Source organism: Pollachius pollachius, assembly GCF_949987615.1.
Source record: "Pollachius pollachius genome assembly, chromosome: 4".
Classification (NCBI taxonomy): Eukaryota; Metazoa; Chordata; class Actinopteri; order Gadiformes; family Gadidae; genus Pollachius; species Pollachius pollachius.
Genome location: NC_136937.1, coordinates 13092592 through 13106893, shown reverse-complemented (window position 1 = coordinate 13106893; position 14302 = coordinate 13092592). Strand labels below are relative to the sequence as shown.

The 14302-nt window shown below is 40.1% G+C and overlaps 1 protein-coding gene across 1 annotated transcript; it reads right to left on the bottom strand.

Moving 5' to 3' along the window:
* Positions 1-224: 224 nt before the first annotated feature.
* On the bottom strand, positions 225-13399 carry LOC307075188 (myosin heavy chain, fast skeletal muscle-like; the record flags this gene model as incomplete). The annotated part of the gene is made up of 40 exons (XM_079735694.1): positions 225-317; positions 492-599; positions 3252-3383; positions 3465-3560; positions 3648-3752; positions 3836-4006; positions 4096-4221; positions 4304-4507; positions 4600-4908; positions 4994-5118; positions 5205-5370; positions 5465-5648; positions 5733-5929; positions 6013-6131; positions 6286-6412; positions 6517-6906; positions 7000-7090; positions 7198-7343; positions 7448-7624; positions 7744-7986; positions 8075-8330; positions 8419-8555; positions 8635-8758; positions 8848-8965; positions 9074-9161; positions 9292-9362; positions 9481-9781; positions 9880-10050; positions 10171-10320; positions 10977-11095; positions 11218-11356; positions 11449-11552; positions 11875-11973; positions 12050-12113; positions 12201-12293; positions 12378-12492; positions 12583-12606; positions 12699-12859; positions 12954-13097; positions 13193-13399. 40 exons carry the CDS (start codon positions 13397-13399, stop codon positions 225-227), a joined length of 5994 nt encoding a protein of 1997 aa, XP_079591820.1.
* Between the last annotated feature and the right edge of the window lie 903 nt (positions 13400-14302).

Sequence of the window (14302 nt, the reverse complement as noted above, 5' to 3'; positions counted from 1 at the left end):
CCATACGGAGCTTCTTCTCTTGCTCCAGAGAACTTTCAAGCTTGATGTCAGTAATTGAAAAATATTTAAGAACAATCAAATGTAATATTGAATATTCTCTCAACTCCATTACTGACACTCATTAAACGTTTCCATGAGCTTTTCTCACATCATCAACTTGCTGTTCAAGCTTGGTCTTGGCCTTGGTCAGAGTGTTGACACTGTCTTCCTCTGCCTGCAGGTCATCAAGCGTCTGCCTCTTGGAGGGCTTTCTTCTCCTTTGTCAACTTAGCAACACTCTCATCCTGAGAGGCCATCTCCTCAGTCAGGTTTTTCCCCTAAAACAAAACATGTCAAACATGCTAATTTTTCAAGTGTAAACTTCCTTTGTACTCGGTTTGGAGAACGTTGATGATGTTGGTATTTTGCTGACAACTTTACAAACCTTGTTCTCAGTGGCATGTTTCTCCTTCTCCACTTTGGCCAAGGTAAGCTCCAGGTCATCAATGTACATCAATGTAAAGTCTCTCAGTCGTCTCCTTGAGTTTGGCCTCCAACTGGATCTTACCTTTGATAAGCCCTTCACACCTCTCTTCAGCATCATTCAGATTCTCTCCTTCCTGTGTAATGTTAAGATATGTAGAACATGTCACATCACATTTATCTCACTGTGTGCACAATGATGATAGCGCACAAAATGCAATCTCGCCTGACACAAATGAGGCATGTAACATGGTGTTCAACTGAAACATGTCTGAAGAAGGATAGTTGCTATTCATTTGACATGTTGTTGATTATATAGGGAAACTTTTATTATTCAGATAACACTTCAATTTAATATATGTCAATATGTTCTTGATAACCTTATTGAATATTTACCTACACAATGTTGACATGTCAAATGAAACTCAACAAAAACTTAACTGAGACAATTTTGATCCTCAACTAATATTCAATAGATACTTAACTGTGACTTCTTAAGTGAGTTTTATATGACACTAAACGGAAACAATGTTGATACTCTCCAGGTAAATTGTTACAGAATACACTTCAATTTATTTACGTTTATATAGGCTTTGAAACATATTATATATTATATTTGAGAGAATATCACGTTTACCTGTGATGTTTAAAGGCATAAAGCTTGATAATAATACACATATAATATATTTTTTGCATTATATTTTTTGGTTGACTTTCTTAGTCTGAGGGTGTTTTTGTAGCACTGTATCTGATAGCTTGATGTCTGAGTGCTTGACACCAATGAACCAAGCACCAATGGCACATTGCTTCCTATTTGGCTGGAAGAGGTGACGCTAACATTTGCATTTGAATTGAGAGAATTTAGCAAAACCTTCTATCCAAAGCGACTTACTATAATAAGATCCATTTGTCATAAGACAGTAGATTGGAGAGACTTCATTGCCATGTGTAAAAAGTTATTTATGATTATTGCTTCCCATTTACTCATGCATTTTAAAGACAGTAATAATTATAATGATAATAATAATAAATAAACAAATATAAAATAATAAGTAAGCCAAGAGAAAATATGATTAAATTCAACAGTTACAGCTTTTAAGTATTAAGGTATGACCTCCTCATCCCCTTTCATATTGTTCTGGACAACATTGTTTTGGAATTCAGAGAATTAAGTTAGATAAAATAATGAAAAAATAAAGGATTTTAAAGAAAAAGCTTGTATTTTTTTTTTTGTATTTTTATTATCGCTGTCAAATATGTCCCTGGGAAAAGTAACGTTGCGCCGAATTGAAAAAGGAACTATGTTTCGTTACCATATTTTCAGTAGTTGCGCGTAACTTTACTTTTTACATGAAAAAGTAGTTAGGTTACTGTATTAACGCGTTACTTACTTTGTTACATGTTACACACAACACTGTCTACCGGTCACACTGGTCTTACGGTAACGTCAAAACCCATACCGTAGCGCAAATTCACGCTGGTGTACTTTCTATACCATTTATACCGTAGGCCTACGGCCTTACTTCAAATTGACGTTAAGAGTTTCCATCAGACTCGCGCGGTAGCCAGGCGTATCATCCAACGGCAAGCTCAGTTGGTGCTGTGTGCTTCAAGATTCTGAAGCAAATGCTGAGATTCCGATTGGCCCAGAGAAATGTCAATTATAACAATTATCCAATAATGTTTAATCTGAAGGACAGCCTTCCCCGCACCCCCCCTTAAAAAAACCTCTCAGATTCTACGCGATTCACGTGAATGACCCAATTGACCAAGAGAACGGCGGTTGTTGCCGAAAAGCGACAAGTTTGCAGGTGTCATATTTACAAGCTAATGAATGCTACTGTAAGATTTCTAATAGCAGGATTTTGAGCCCTCATGTGTCCTTTGATAACCACGCGCGATGAAATGCACTTTTAATAAATTGCTGTCCAGCAAAATTTAAATATATTTTAACCGTAATATACATAATGTAACCTTGAAACTTCATGCAAAACCCAATCTTAACTTTACTTTTTACTTCACTCAATTGATCTTATGGCTGAAAGTGTGTATTATTTGACCTTAAGTATTTTAGGTTAAACTTTGAAATTGTCATTGGAAATCATTGAGCTGAACAAAATTTAACAATCCATTTCATTCCAACTATTAACCTTTCATTGAGGAGACATGAGCCGCTTGAATTTTTGCTTCTTTTTTTTTTTTACAAAACGTTTGTTTACATTTACTGAAATCAAATATGTTGAAGGCTTGCTCTCTGGCTCAGCCTACTAGTGAGTTACACGTGACAATACCCTTCACGGAGACCAAGGTTTGATTGCTGCAAGCATTTCTTCAATAAGTCATTCCCTTTCTTTTACAACCCCTTCTCCCTAGAATTACTAAAGCTGATGAAAACAACAAAGAAAAGCCCAGCAGAAGGACTGCAACTCTTACAGTAACTTTATTGCGCACTACATCCAATGACCTAATTAGAACGATCCAGCTCTAAGGAAGAGATACTCTCATACCAGAAGTGAGCACAGAAAGTTAGGGCAAACAAGTGAATACAAAAGACAAGATGAAAAGTTGCTTTATAGTTTATTGAATTCTATTTCCAATTTCGTCATATTGTATGACTTGTATGTGCGATGTGTCACAGGGAACAGAATTATTCAGCACTCTCCTTTCCCTAAGAGAAAAACCAAACAAATGTAGGAATTAGATATAGTCATTTCAAGTAAATAATTTAAGTTGATTCTAAGATATATATTTGTGCAATTATCTGAACTGTAATTTTACTGTTCAATTACCTTTCCAGAGTCACGGCTCTTGGCCCTCAGCTTGTTGACCTGAGTCTCAGCGATGTCAGCACGTTCCTCAGCCTCCTCCAGCTCATGTTGAACCTTCCTGCACTTGGACAGGTAAGAGTTGGCCTGCTCCTCCTACAGGAACATTCATGTTTCGTCAGTTTGAAAATAATGTAGTAAAGTTGACCTGAGTATCCCTAGTAATAATGAACTTACCGCTTCCTCAGCCTGCCTCTTGTAAGCCTTCACCTTCAGCTGCAGCTTGTCCACAAGATCCTGGAGTCTGCAACAATTCTTCTTATCCTCCTCAGTCTGATGCACATTTGAAAGTGAGGCCTTTAGTTATGATCAAAATGCTAATGCAGTAGAAACATATTTGGAGATGTAAGTTTGACATACCTGGTAGGTGAGTTCCTTGACTCTCCTCTCATATTTGCGGACACCTTTTACAGCCTCTGCTCCACGTCTCTGTTCATTATCAACCTCTGACTCCAGATCGCGAACCTTTAAAGTAAAAGTGAATTACAATTTTATTTTTTCAAACAGTGGAGCAGTTATTATTGAATGCAGGCTTATTATTGTCTTACTCTGGCCTCCAGTTTCTGGAGCTGCTTCTTGCCACCCTTCATGGCCAGGTTCTCAGCTTCATCCAGGCGATGCTGCAGGTCTTTCACTGTGACCTCCAGGTTCTTCTTCATCCTCTCCAGGTGAGAGCTAGTGTCCTGCTCTTTCTTAAGCTCCTCAGCCATCATGGCAGCCTTGACATTATAAAAAGTAAGATTGTTTATTTTATTAAGAGGTGATTTAGTTTGTCATTCCATGAATTAAGCAATACTAGTAGACCTACATCAGTGATGGCCTTCTTGGCCTTCTCTTCAGCATTCCTGGCTTCCTGGACGGTGTCATCCACCTCACCCTGGACTTGGACCAGGTCACTTTCCAGCTTCTTCTTTGAGTTCAACAGGCTTGTGTTCTGAAACAAATGATTATGTAATTTCTTTCTAAACTTGTACGTATTCTTGTACTCGTATGATAGAATTAGAAAGTTTGTTTACCTGAGAGTGCAGCAGTCCAACACGCTCGCTGGCGTCCACCAGCTCTTGCTCAGCCACTTTGCGGCCTCTCTCTGTCTGTTCCAGAGCTGCCCTCAGCTCCTCAATTTCAGCCACCATGAGACCGTTCCTACGATCCACCATGGCAGCCTGCTCCTTCAAGTCTTCCGCAGCTCTGACAGCATCATCAAGATGCAATTGGGCATCCTAATATTAACAGAAAACCAATATCAGAAAACATCCCAACAGGATGGCTGGAACTATGTTTTACATGCGCCACACATTAGTTTGTGTCATACCTTCAGTTGTCCCTGAACATTCCTCAGCTGCTTCTGGGCCTCAGCAGCCTGGCGGTTGGCATGACTCAGCTGGATCTCCATCTCATTCAGATCACCCTCCATCTTCTTCTTGATTCTCAGGGCATCATTCCTGCTCCTGACCTCAGAGTCCAGTGTGCTCTGCATGGAGTCAATGACTCTCTGGCTGTTCCTCTTGATCTGCTCCATCTCCTCATCCTTCTCAGCCAGCTTCCTGTCAACCTCACCCTTAATCTGGTTCAGCTCCAGCTGGACACGCAGAATCTTGGATTCCTCATGCTCCAGAGTTCCCTAATGTATGAAAATTAAATTAGACCCATATGTGGAAATTGAATGTCTTTTTTCAAGGGTTGTTTGCTTATTTAATCATCCTTACCTCAGCTTCCTCAAGGGCTGACTGGATTTCAGTCTTCTCTGTCTCCACCTGCTTCTTGGATTTCTCCAGCTCATGAATGCTCTTACCAGTCTCACCAATTTGTTCAGTCAAATCAGAAATCTCCTCTGCAGAACAATTTTGTATTTGTTATAAGTCTTATGCATGTTTAACCCCAACGTAGGACGTTTATTATTACTAAGCAAAAACTCACGTTGGAGGTTTTTGTTTTCACGCTTCATGGTTTCAAGATGATCCAGAGTTTCTTCATAGGAGTTCTTCATCTTGAAAAGCTCAGTGCTGAGAGAACGAGCCTCTTTCTGAGTTCCTTCAAGCTCTGCCTGGCCCTCCTCATATTTTTGCTTCCAGTCGGCCAAAACCTGCACAATATTGTTAATAAAGTAGTGGTTTAGGACCGGAAGAAGAATCGTAGGATGATAATATTACAATTTATTTCTATTAATAAAAACTCACCTTATCAAAGTTCCTCTGCTTCTTGTCAAGGTTGGCAGCCAGTCCATTGGCCCTCTCCACATCAACCATGAGGTCCTCCACCTCACCCTGGAGTCTCTGTTTGGTCTTCTCCAGAGAGGCACACTTGGAGTTCACAGCCTCAATCTGTTCCTCAGCCTCCTGGAGGCGCTGGGCAAGCTTTTTCCTGTTAAAGAATAACATAGTAAATGTATGGACATTCACCAAATATAATGTCTACTTTAGCTAAAGTATTAAATGTGTGACCCACTTGGACTCCTCAAGCTCCTCAGTACGCTGGATAGCATCAGTTTCATACTTGCTCCTCCACTGAGCCACCTCACCGTTGGCCTTGGACATTCCACGCTGCAGCTCAGCCTTGGCCTCCTGCTCCTCCTCAAACTGCTCCCTCAGAAGGTCACAGTCATGGCGGGCTGATTGCACACCATGAGCAAGAGCATTCTTGGCCTGCAAAAGGTGAAACACACCGTCAATTCAAGATCATTTTTTATCTTTGTCCCCTACAATTTTTATGAATAATACTACCGTACCTTAACTTCCTCCTCATTTTGCCTCTTCAGCTCCTCAATCTGTTGAGTATAAGCCTGCTTGCCTCTGGTCAGCTGGGAGACAAGAGCTTCCTTCTCCTCAAGCTGACGGCCAAACTCGCCTAGTTGGAGGCGGAATGTGAAATATTGAATACGTTGTAGAAAAGTTGTAAAACTTAAAATTTATATTCAATTATATTCATTTAAGAGTATCTCAAGGCTTCCATTAAAGTGCATTTATGATGAACACAAATGACCATATGCTGAAACATATACCATTTTCTGTCAGCAGTCTTGCTCTCTGAGCACTGATGTCATTGATCTGGCGAGCATTCTCATCACTCTTAGCCTTGATTTCACTCAGTTGGTCCTCAAGGGTACGGCAGATCTTCTCCAGATTTCCCTGATCATTAAAAATGTATCAATTTGAAATTAATGTACATTTATTGTTTTCTATTTATTTAAAAATAATAATTAACACACTGAAGGATTTAGGGAATAACTTACCTTGGCCTTCGAAACAGCTTCCATGTTGCTGGAGAGGTCATCAATCTCCATCTTGAACTCGCTCTTCTCCTTCTCAAGCTTCTGCTTGACACGCTGGAGGTTGTCAATCTGCTCTCCCAGCTCTGCTACACTGTCAGCCTGCTTCTTACGCAGAGCAGCAGCAGTGGCTTCATGCTGCAGGGTGGACTCCTCAAGGTCACGACGCAGCTTCTGGAACTCAGCCTCACGCTTCTTGTTCATCTCAATCTGAGCAGAAGTGGCTCCACCAGCCTCCTCAAGCCTCTCACTGATCTCTTCAAGTTCTCTGGAGAGATCAGCTCTCTGCTTCTCAACCTTGGCACGAGCAGCACGCTCAGCCTCAATCTCTTCCTCGAGCTCCTCAATACGGGCCTAAAAATTGGGATCAATATCAAAGTATGTCATTTCAGAAAAAAACAGCAAAAGAATGAACGCCATTTGGAGTTTTCTCCAATATTCCCCAACCTGAAGCTCCTTGATCTTTTTCTGAAGCTGAGCACCCAGTGACTGCTCATCTTCAATCTTGCTCAGAAGCTGGCTGGTTTCAAAGTCCTTCCTGTGAAGAGTTAATGAAAAAAATGGTCAACTATTGTAATCAGAGAAAGAACTCAGAAGGCATATGGATTGCATTCTATAGTGGTTGAGGAAATTCATACGTCTTACTTCTTGATTTTCTCATCAGACTGCTGTTTGTCGTTCTCAAGATCCATGACAGATTCCTGAGCCAGTTTCAGATCACCCTCAAGCTTTCTCTTGGATCTCTCAAGGTCCATACGGAGCTTCTTCTCTTGCTCCAGAGAACCTTCAAGCTGGATTTCAATCATTTCATATAATTAAGAACAATCTAATGTATGGTTGATTATTCACTCAACTCCATTACTGATTTCGTTTCCATGAGATTTTCTAAACTCACATCATCCACTTGCTGTTCAAGCTTGGTCTTGGCCTTGGTCAGAGTGTTGACTTTGTCTTCCTCTGCCTGCAGGTCATCAAGAGTCTGCTGGTGTGCCTCTTGGAGGGCTTTCTTCTCCTTTGTCAACTTAGCAACAGACTCATCCTGAGAGGCCATCTCCTCAGTCAGGTTTTTCACCTAAAACAAAATCATGTGTCAAACATGCTAATTTCTCAAGTGTAAACGTTCTTTATACTCCATTGATAACTGGTGAAGAAACTTTATGATGTTGGTATTTTGCTAAAAACTTAACAAACCTTGTTCTCAGTTGCATGTTTCTCCTTCTCCACTTTGGCCAAGGTAAGCTCCAGGTCATCAATGTCCTTCTTTAGCTCAGAGCATTCATCTTCCAGTTTCCTCTTCTTGGCAGTCAGCTCAGCATTGATTTCCTCCTCATCCTCCAGTCTCTCAGTAGTCTCCTTAAGTTTGGCCTCCAACTGGATTTTGCCTTTGATAAGTCCTTCACACCTCTCTTCAGCATCATTCAGATTCTCTCCTTCCTGTATGATATTAACATATGTATAACATGTCAGATCACATGTATCTCAATGTTTGCACATGTAAAAACAAAATATATTTTTTACTTACAGAAGCCACTTGCAGTGCAAGATCATTCTTCTCCTGCAGTAGAGAAACCATCTTCTGCTCAAGTTCCTTCTTCTTGGCCAGGGCAGTTGCCAGGTCTGTCTTCATCTTTTCATAGTTATCCTTCATATTGGCAAGCTCCTTCTCGGTTTCAGCACTCTTCAGAAGAGGCTTGATCTTGTAGTACACCTTCATCCATGGCCAGTGTTTGACATTCATGAATGAGCGAACGTTGTACTGAATAGTGTAGATGGCTTCTCTGTAGAATAAAATAAACCATGATATTGGAGTTGTACTTTCTAGCTAAAAACACTTCAGAGATCTGACCACAATGGTTAAAAACATACCTCCTCTCCGTCATCTTCACATATTCCTTTCTCATGACATAACCTCTGCATGCAGCCTGAATCATTCCAACCAGAGCTGCCAGCTTCTCATCTCTCATCTCCTCAAGAGTACCCAGAAGACCAGCTTTGAAGAACACCTTCATTTAAGAAAAGACATTTGTCAGTGAGTAACTTTCAATAAAGTATAACCGTAGTTTTTGACATCAATAAACAGACCTTGGTGTGTCCAAATTTGTACTCATCGTGAGGCACATCAATGGATCCAAGCAGTTTCTCAGAAGCTTTCTTGTTGTCAATAAACTGGCCCTCCGGAATGACACTGGCATTCAGTACTTTGTACCTGAAGAAAACATTGTAATGTTTTTAACATTAACTTTAATGTTTAATGGCATTTGTAAAGTTGTCATTGAAAAATCCTTGAGTTAGTACCTCTGCTTGAAGTCAGCATAGAGGATTCTGCTGGGGAAGCCCTTTCTGCAGATTCTGATGCCCTCCAGTACACCGTTACACCTCAGCTGGTGGATTACCAGGAAGTTCTCCATGAGTCCTGTGTCATGGGTTATTAATACATTAGTCTATATTATTAGTTTGGTGTAGCAGTGGCATTTCATATGATTACCCAGACACTACACACATTTGTTAGTGCTCAATGTACCTGGAGTCTTTGACTCATTGGGAATCAGGCAACGCACAAAGTGAGGATGGGTGCTCCTCAAGTTGGTCATGAGTTTGCCCAAGTTCTCCTAAAGACACATCACAGCATTAAACATTATATATCTACAAAATCACTGATAAAGAAAAATGTCAGAAAACTATAAGAAATTATCTGTAAAATTACATACATTTTAAATATATTTGTGTTTTTACTCTTACCCTGAATTGTGAAGACACAGTCTGCATAGAGCCACCCTTCTTCTTGCCTCCCTTCTTTGCACCCCCAACCTCTGTTTTAAATGATTGGTCACTAGTCACAGTTCATTTTTCACGTTTATATTTTTTTGGGATATTACAATATAATGGATTAACAGTTATAAACTATGGTTACAATCTATGAATATGTACCTTCAACTACAGGTGGGTACAGGACAGGCAGCAGTTTGTTTGAGGACTTCTGGTACAGCTGCACAACAGAATCATTCAGGGGATCCTTGTTCTTGTCCAGCCAGCCAGTGATGTTGTAGTCCACGGTACCAGCATAGTGCACCATGGCGAAGTGGGCCTCAGCCTTGCCCTTTGCAGGCTTGGGCTTCTCAAATGCTTTGGTCTTGCCAAGATGCTGGTCATACAGTTTGTTCTTGAAGGTAGTGTCTGAGGCCTTGGGGAACATGCACTCCTCTTCAAGGATGGAGAAGATGCCCATTGGCTTTGGAGAAAAAAATAATGATTAGTGATTGAGTGATATGAGAAGTCCCTTTGTAGCCACACAAAGAATATATATATAGTTATAATATTGTGGTGTACCTTCTCGATAAGCTCAATGCAGGCAGCCAAGTCCATGCCGAAGTCAATGAACTCCCAGATGATACCCTCCTTCTTGTACTCCTCTTGCTCCAGGACGAACATGTGGTGGTTGAAGAACTGTTGCAGCTTCTCATTGGTGAAGTTGATGCAAAGCTGCTCCATGCTGTTGTACTAGTAGGGGACATTTAATAAACCAAACATTACAAGTTTTCAACAATTGCATGGTAATGAATTTTGCGTCCAAATGAAGGTAATGCTATCAGAAATGCTGCAACTTATTCAACAACTTACATCAAAAATCTCAAAACCAGCAATGTCCAGCACGCCAATGTAGAATTGTCTTGCTTGCTTGGTGTCCAGCATCTGGTTGATACGGATGACCATCCACAAGAACATCCTCTCATAGATGGACTTGGCCAGGGCACTCACTGAGTTTTTGACCTGAAATTACATTTTCATCTTAAATTACATTTTCATCAGGACCAGACCTTGTAATGGTACTGGACAATCAGTTAAGCTGCACCACGGTGCATCGATTCTGCAGATCTGCTTTCTAAAACGTCCGCAGGATCCAGCCCTTTCTCAAGAGGGAAGCAGCTCAGCTCCTGGTCCAAGCGCTCGTCCTCTCCCGCCTCGACTACTGCAACTCGCTCATGGCTGGCCTCCCTGCCTCCGCGATCAAACCTTTGCAACGTATCTAGAATGCTGCAGCACGTTTCGTGTTCAACCGACCAAATTTCTCCCCTGTGACCCCCCTTTTCTGTGACCTCCGTTGACTCCCTGTAGTAACTTGTATCAGATTCAAGATGCACCGCAGTGGTGGAACGAGCTCCATTCCATTGTAAGGACAAAATACTCACTTGTTCCATGTTCACCTAGACTCTGCATAGCCTCCCCCTCCCCCCACGAAACCCCTCTTATGCTGTTATTATATTTTTCCTCTGACAAATGTAAGTCGCTTTGGAACTAAAAACAACTGCTAAATGCCATAAATGTAAATGTAAATTTCATCTAAAATCATCTAGACTCATAATAGACGATGCATCATGTTGACACAATTTTTACCATATTTCGCGACCACATTGTGTTTTTCTTACCTGAGGTACAGTTTGTCCCTTGGTGACATACTCATTTCCGACCTTCACTCTTGGGTAGCAAAGAGCCTTGAGCATATCAGCAGAGTTCAGACCCAGTAGATAGGAAATCTTGTCAGCCTCTACAAAGTTAACATGAAAAATGTATAAATTATTATTCAGAAGATAATGTCTTAAAATGTATAACAAGCAATATGCACCAGTGTTCCTTCTAGTGCACTGATGAATACATGGTAATAGTTACCTTCATTGCCATCTGGCTCAGCCTGCTCCTCACGCTGCTTCTGCTTGAACTTCATGTTACCGTGGTGAAGCACAGCACCAGTAAACTTAAAGATGCCCATCTTCTCCTCATTTGTGAAACCCAAAATATCAATAGCAGCCTGTGTTGGAAACAAGGCCAATTTTAGAACACATTTCAGAAAGTAAATATAATGTATAAAATATATTAAGTGTGTTCGAAACAACCACTGACATCAGTAGCATCCAGCTCCTCTTTGTCATCAATACTGGCCACAGTGATCTGACCCTGACTGCACATGGGGAAGTCGTAGGGGTTGGTGGTGATGAGAGTCATTTCTGAGGGATTAACAAAACACAATTTTTTCCTCAAATTGTATCAATGACTCCTGTTAGCTCCATCAGCCAAGAAAAGCGTCAACAATCGAAGATTGAAACTTTGCTTTGCACTTGCATGTTTTATATGGATCCAAAATTTCCCATGAGAGATATAAACTTCACCAGCAACCATTTTATTCTACAACGAAAAGCACACTCACACAAAGGAGTGTGCTTTTTTCAAAACACTTTTGAATAAAGTTAATATTAAACAGAAAAAAATCATTATTGATAACAATGCATCTTTATGTAAAACATATGCCTCTCTATCACACAATCTTACCAACGATATCAGGTTTGTGGTTGGTCATCATCTGGTAGAAGATGTGATAGCCTCTCTCATCGGGAAGCTGGAATGTCACTCTGGACTTCTCCAGCAGATCTATAAGGCAAATTCATGAATCAAAACCTATTGCACAAATAATCTTGGCTTTACAATACACATTTATTTTACTTACATGTCTCAATGTCAGCACTGGACAGTTTACCAGTTGCGTGGAAATGAATTCTGATGAATTTACCCTGTTTGCAAAATAATTTGTTTTAACATCCTCAAAAAAATACTCAATCGAATCCGCTTATTCAGGGAGGAATTAATCTCATACTTACAAAACGGGAGGAGTTGTCATTTCTCACAGTCTTGGCATTACCATAGGCCTCCAGCAGGGGATTGGCTGCAATAATCTGGTCTTCCAGTGACCCCTATAATCAAATCGAATTGTATTTGAATCGTATTATGTAACTGCATGTATTGATTAATTGATTTAATGTTGATTTTTTAAATACCTGCATCTTTCCAGAGCCTGCATCCTTCTTCTTTTCTCCTCCACCAACTGAGATGGTAGCAAAGTACTGGATGACACGCTTGGTGTTCACAGTTTTTCCAGCACCGGATTCTCCACTGGGTTGAAAGGATGAATAAAGTACATACATTTTGACATGTTTTCAATGTATGATTCATAGCATGATATCATGTTAACAGAATCCTTACGTGATCAGGACTGACTGGTTCTCTCTATCTGCAAAACAAATGTATTAAATTGCATAAGTATGACTTTTTAAAAACAAACACATGATATGATAAGAGATTTGAAACTTCGAATTTACAAACCAGTGAGCATGTTCTGGAAGGCGTTGTCAGAGACAGAGAAGATGTGGGGTGGAGCCTCCATACGCTTCTTGCCTCTGTAGGCATTGACAACCTCCTGATCGTACACTGGGAGCCACTTGTAGGGGTTTACAGTGGCACAGAACAGCCCAGAGTAGGTCTGAAGGAGGTCACAGAGATTCACAAAAATGTTGCCTATTAATGATGCATATTACTTATATTTAATATATTTTCAATGAGGCAAAATATCTTACGTAGATCATCCATGCTGAATAACGCTCTGCAAGGTTATACAACACAGAGGCTTCATTGAGATGGGTCATCATGGCCATGTCCTCAATTTTGTCATACTTGGGAGGGTTCATGGGTGTGACATCGTCCTCCTTGACTGTCCTCTCCTAAAATATGGAACCCCATTTTTATTTTTTTTTCACCAGTGCAGCTGTTGAAACTTTCACATTCTGTTGATACAAACAAGTTAACCTCTGCCTACCTCTGATGTAGCCAAAACTTTGACGGTGACTTTGCCACCGTCCCTCTTAGTGATGGTACACTTGACGTACAGTTCCTTGGGATCAGTCACATATGCAGCAGCCTTCGCATCGAATGGCGCGCTCTGGGCCGCAATCCTCTCCTTCTCTGGCTTACGGAGGTAAACTGCAGCCTTGCCGTAAGCGGCCATCTCTGCGTCCGTACTCATGATCAAGGCTTATTTCATGAAAACAAAAAATATATATATATATAATTATATATATTATATTATATATTGAACAGAAATTGTTCAAGAAGGTTTGGAGATGTTCGGTGATGAGAAGATATTAAATTATCCTTACCGTTTTCTTTCCTTCAACCGTATAATGAATTGTTCCTTAAAATAAAAGTTAGGGTTAGGTGTAAATGAGTCACCATGTGTACAAATCACAACGTCTATCATTCAATTATTACTGACTTCAATTTTAAATATTATATCTGTATTATGAGCTGAAATTTGCAGATGAGACGTGCCTGCAAATTGTGTTTCCTTTCTTATGTCAGAGATGTATCTCTTCTATTAACATTTAATTGTCTGAAAACTATACTTGTGATCAAATACACATTTTAAATAATCTCAACAAAATAAAAGTAGGTTAGAGTTAGGTAAATAAGGCTAATGCATAAAAAACATAACCTTACGAAAACAACTACGTGCCAATGTCCACTCTAAAGGTTTCTTAAACTAAAATGTAAGTAAGTATCTCTCAAGTAAAACATAAATAAATTGAAGTAATGAAAATACAGGAAAATAATTCCATGAAAACAAGCATGAAAGCACTCTAATGCAATGGTCTCCCCTGGACAGCAGCTGAAGCATCAGTCTTACTTACCACCAGTTGTAAAAACCTGAACTCCCCTGCAGACTATCCGTCTCATCTTCTCTCCCCTTATATATAGGTGGTCCTGCAGTTCAGGAAGAACTATATAAGGGCAGATCTTCAAATGGCTGTTTTATTTTGCTCTGCATTTGATTTGTTCATTGGCTCATTAATTTTATACATGATAAGAACATTTATAGTTAATGTATTTGTATCACAATAGTGTAGCTGCTGGAATCAAATTCATAATG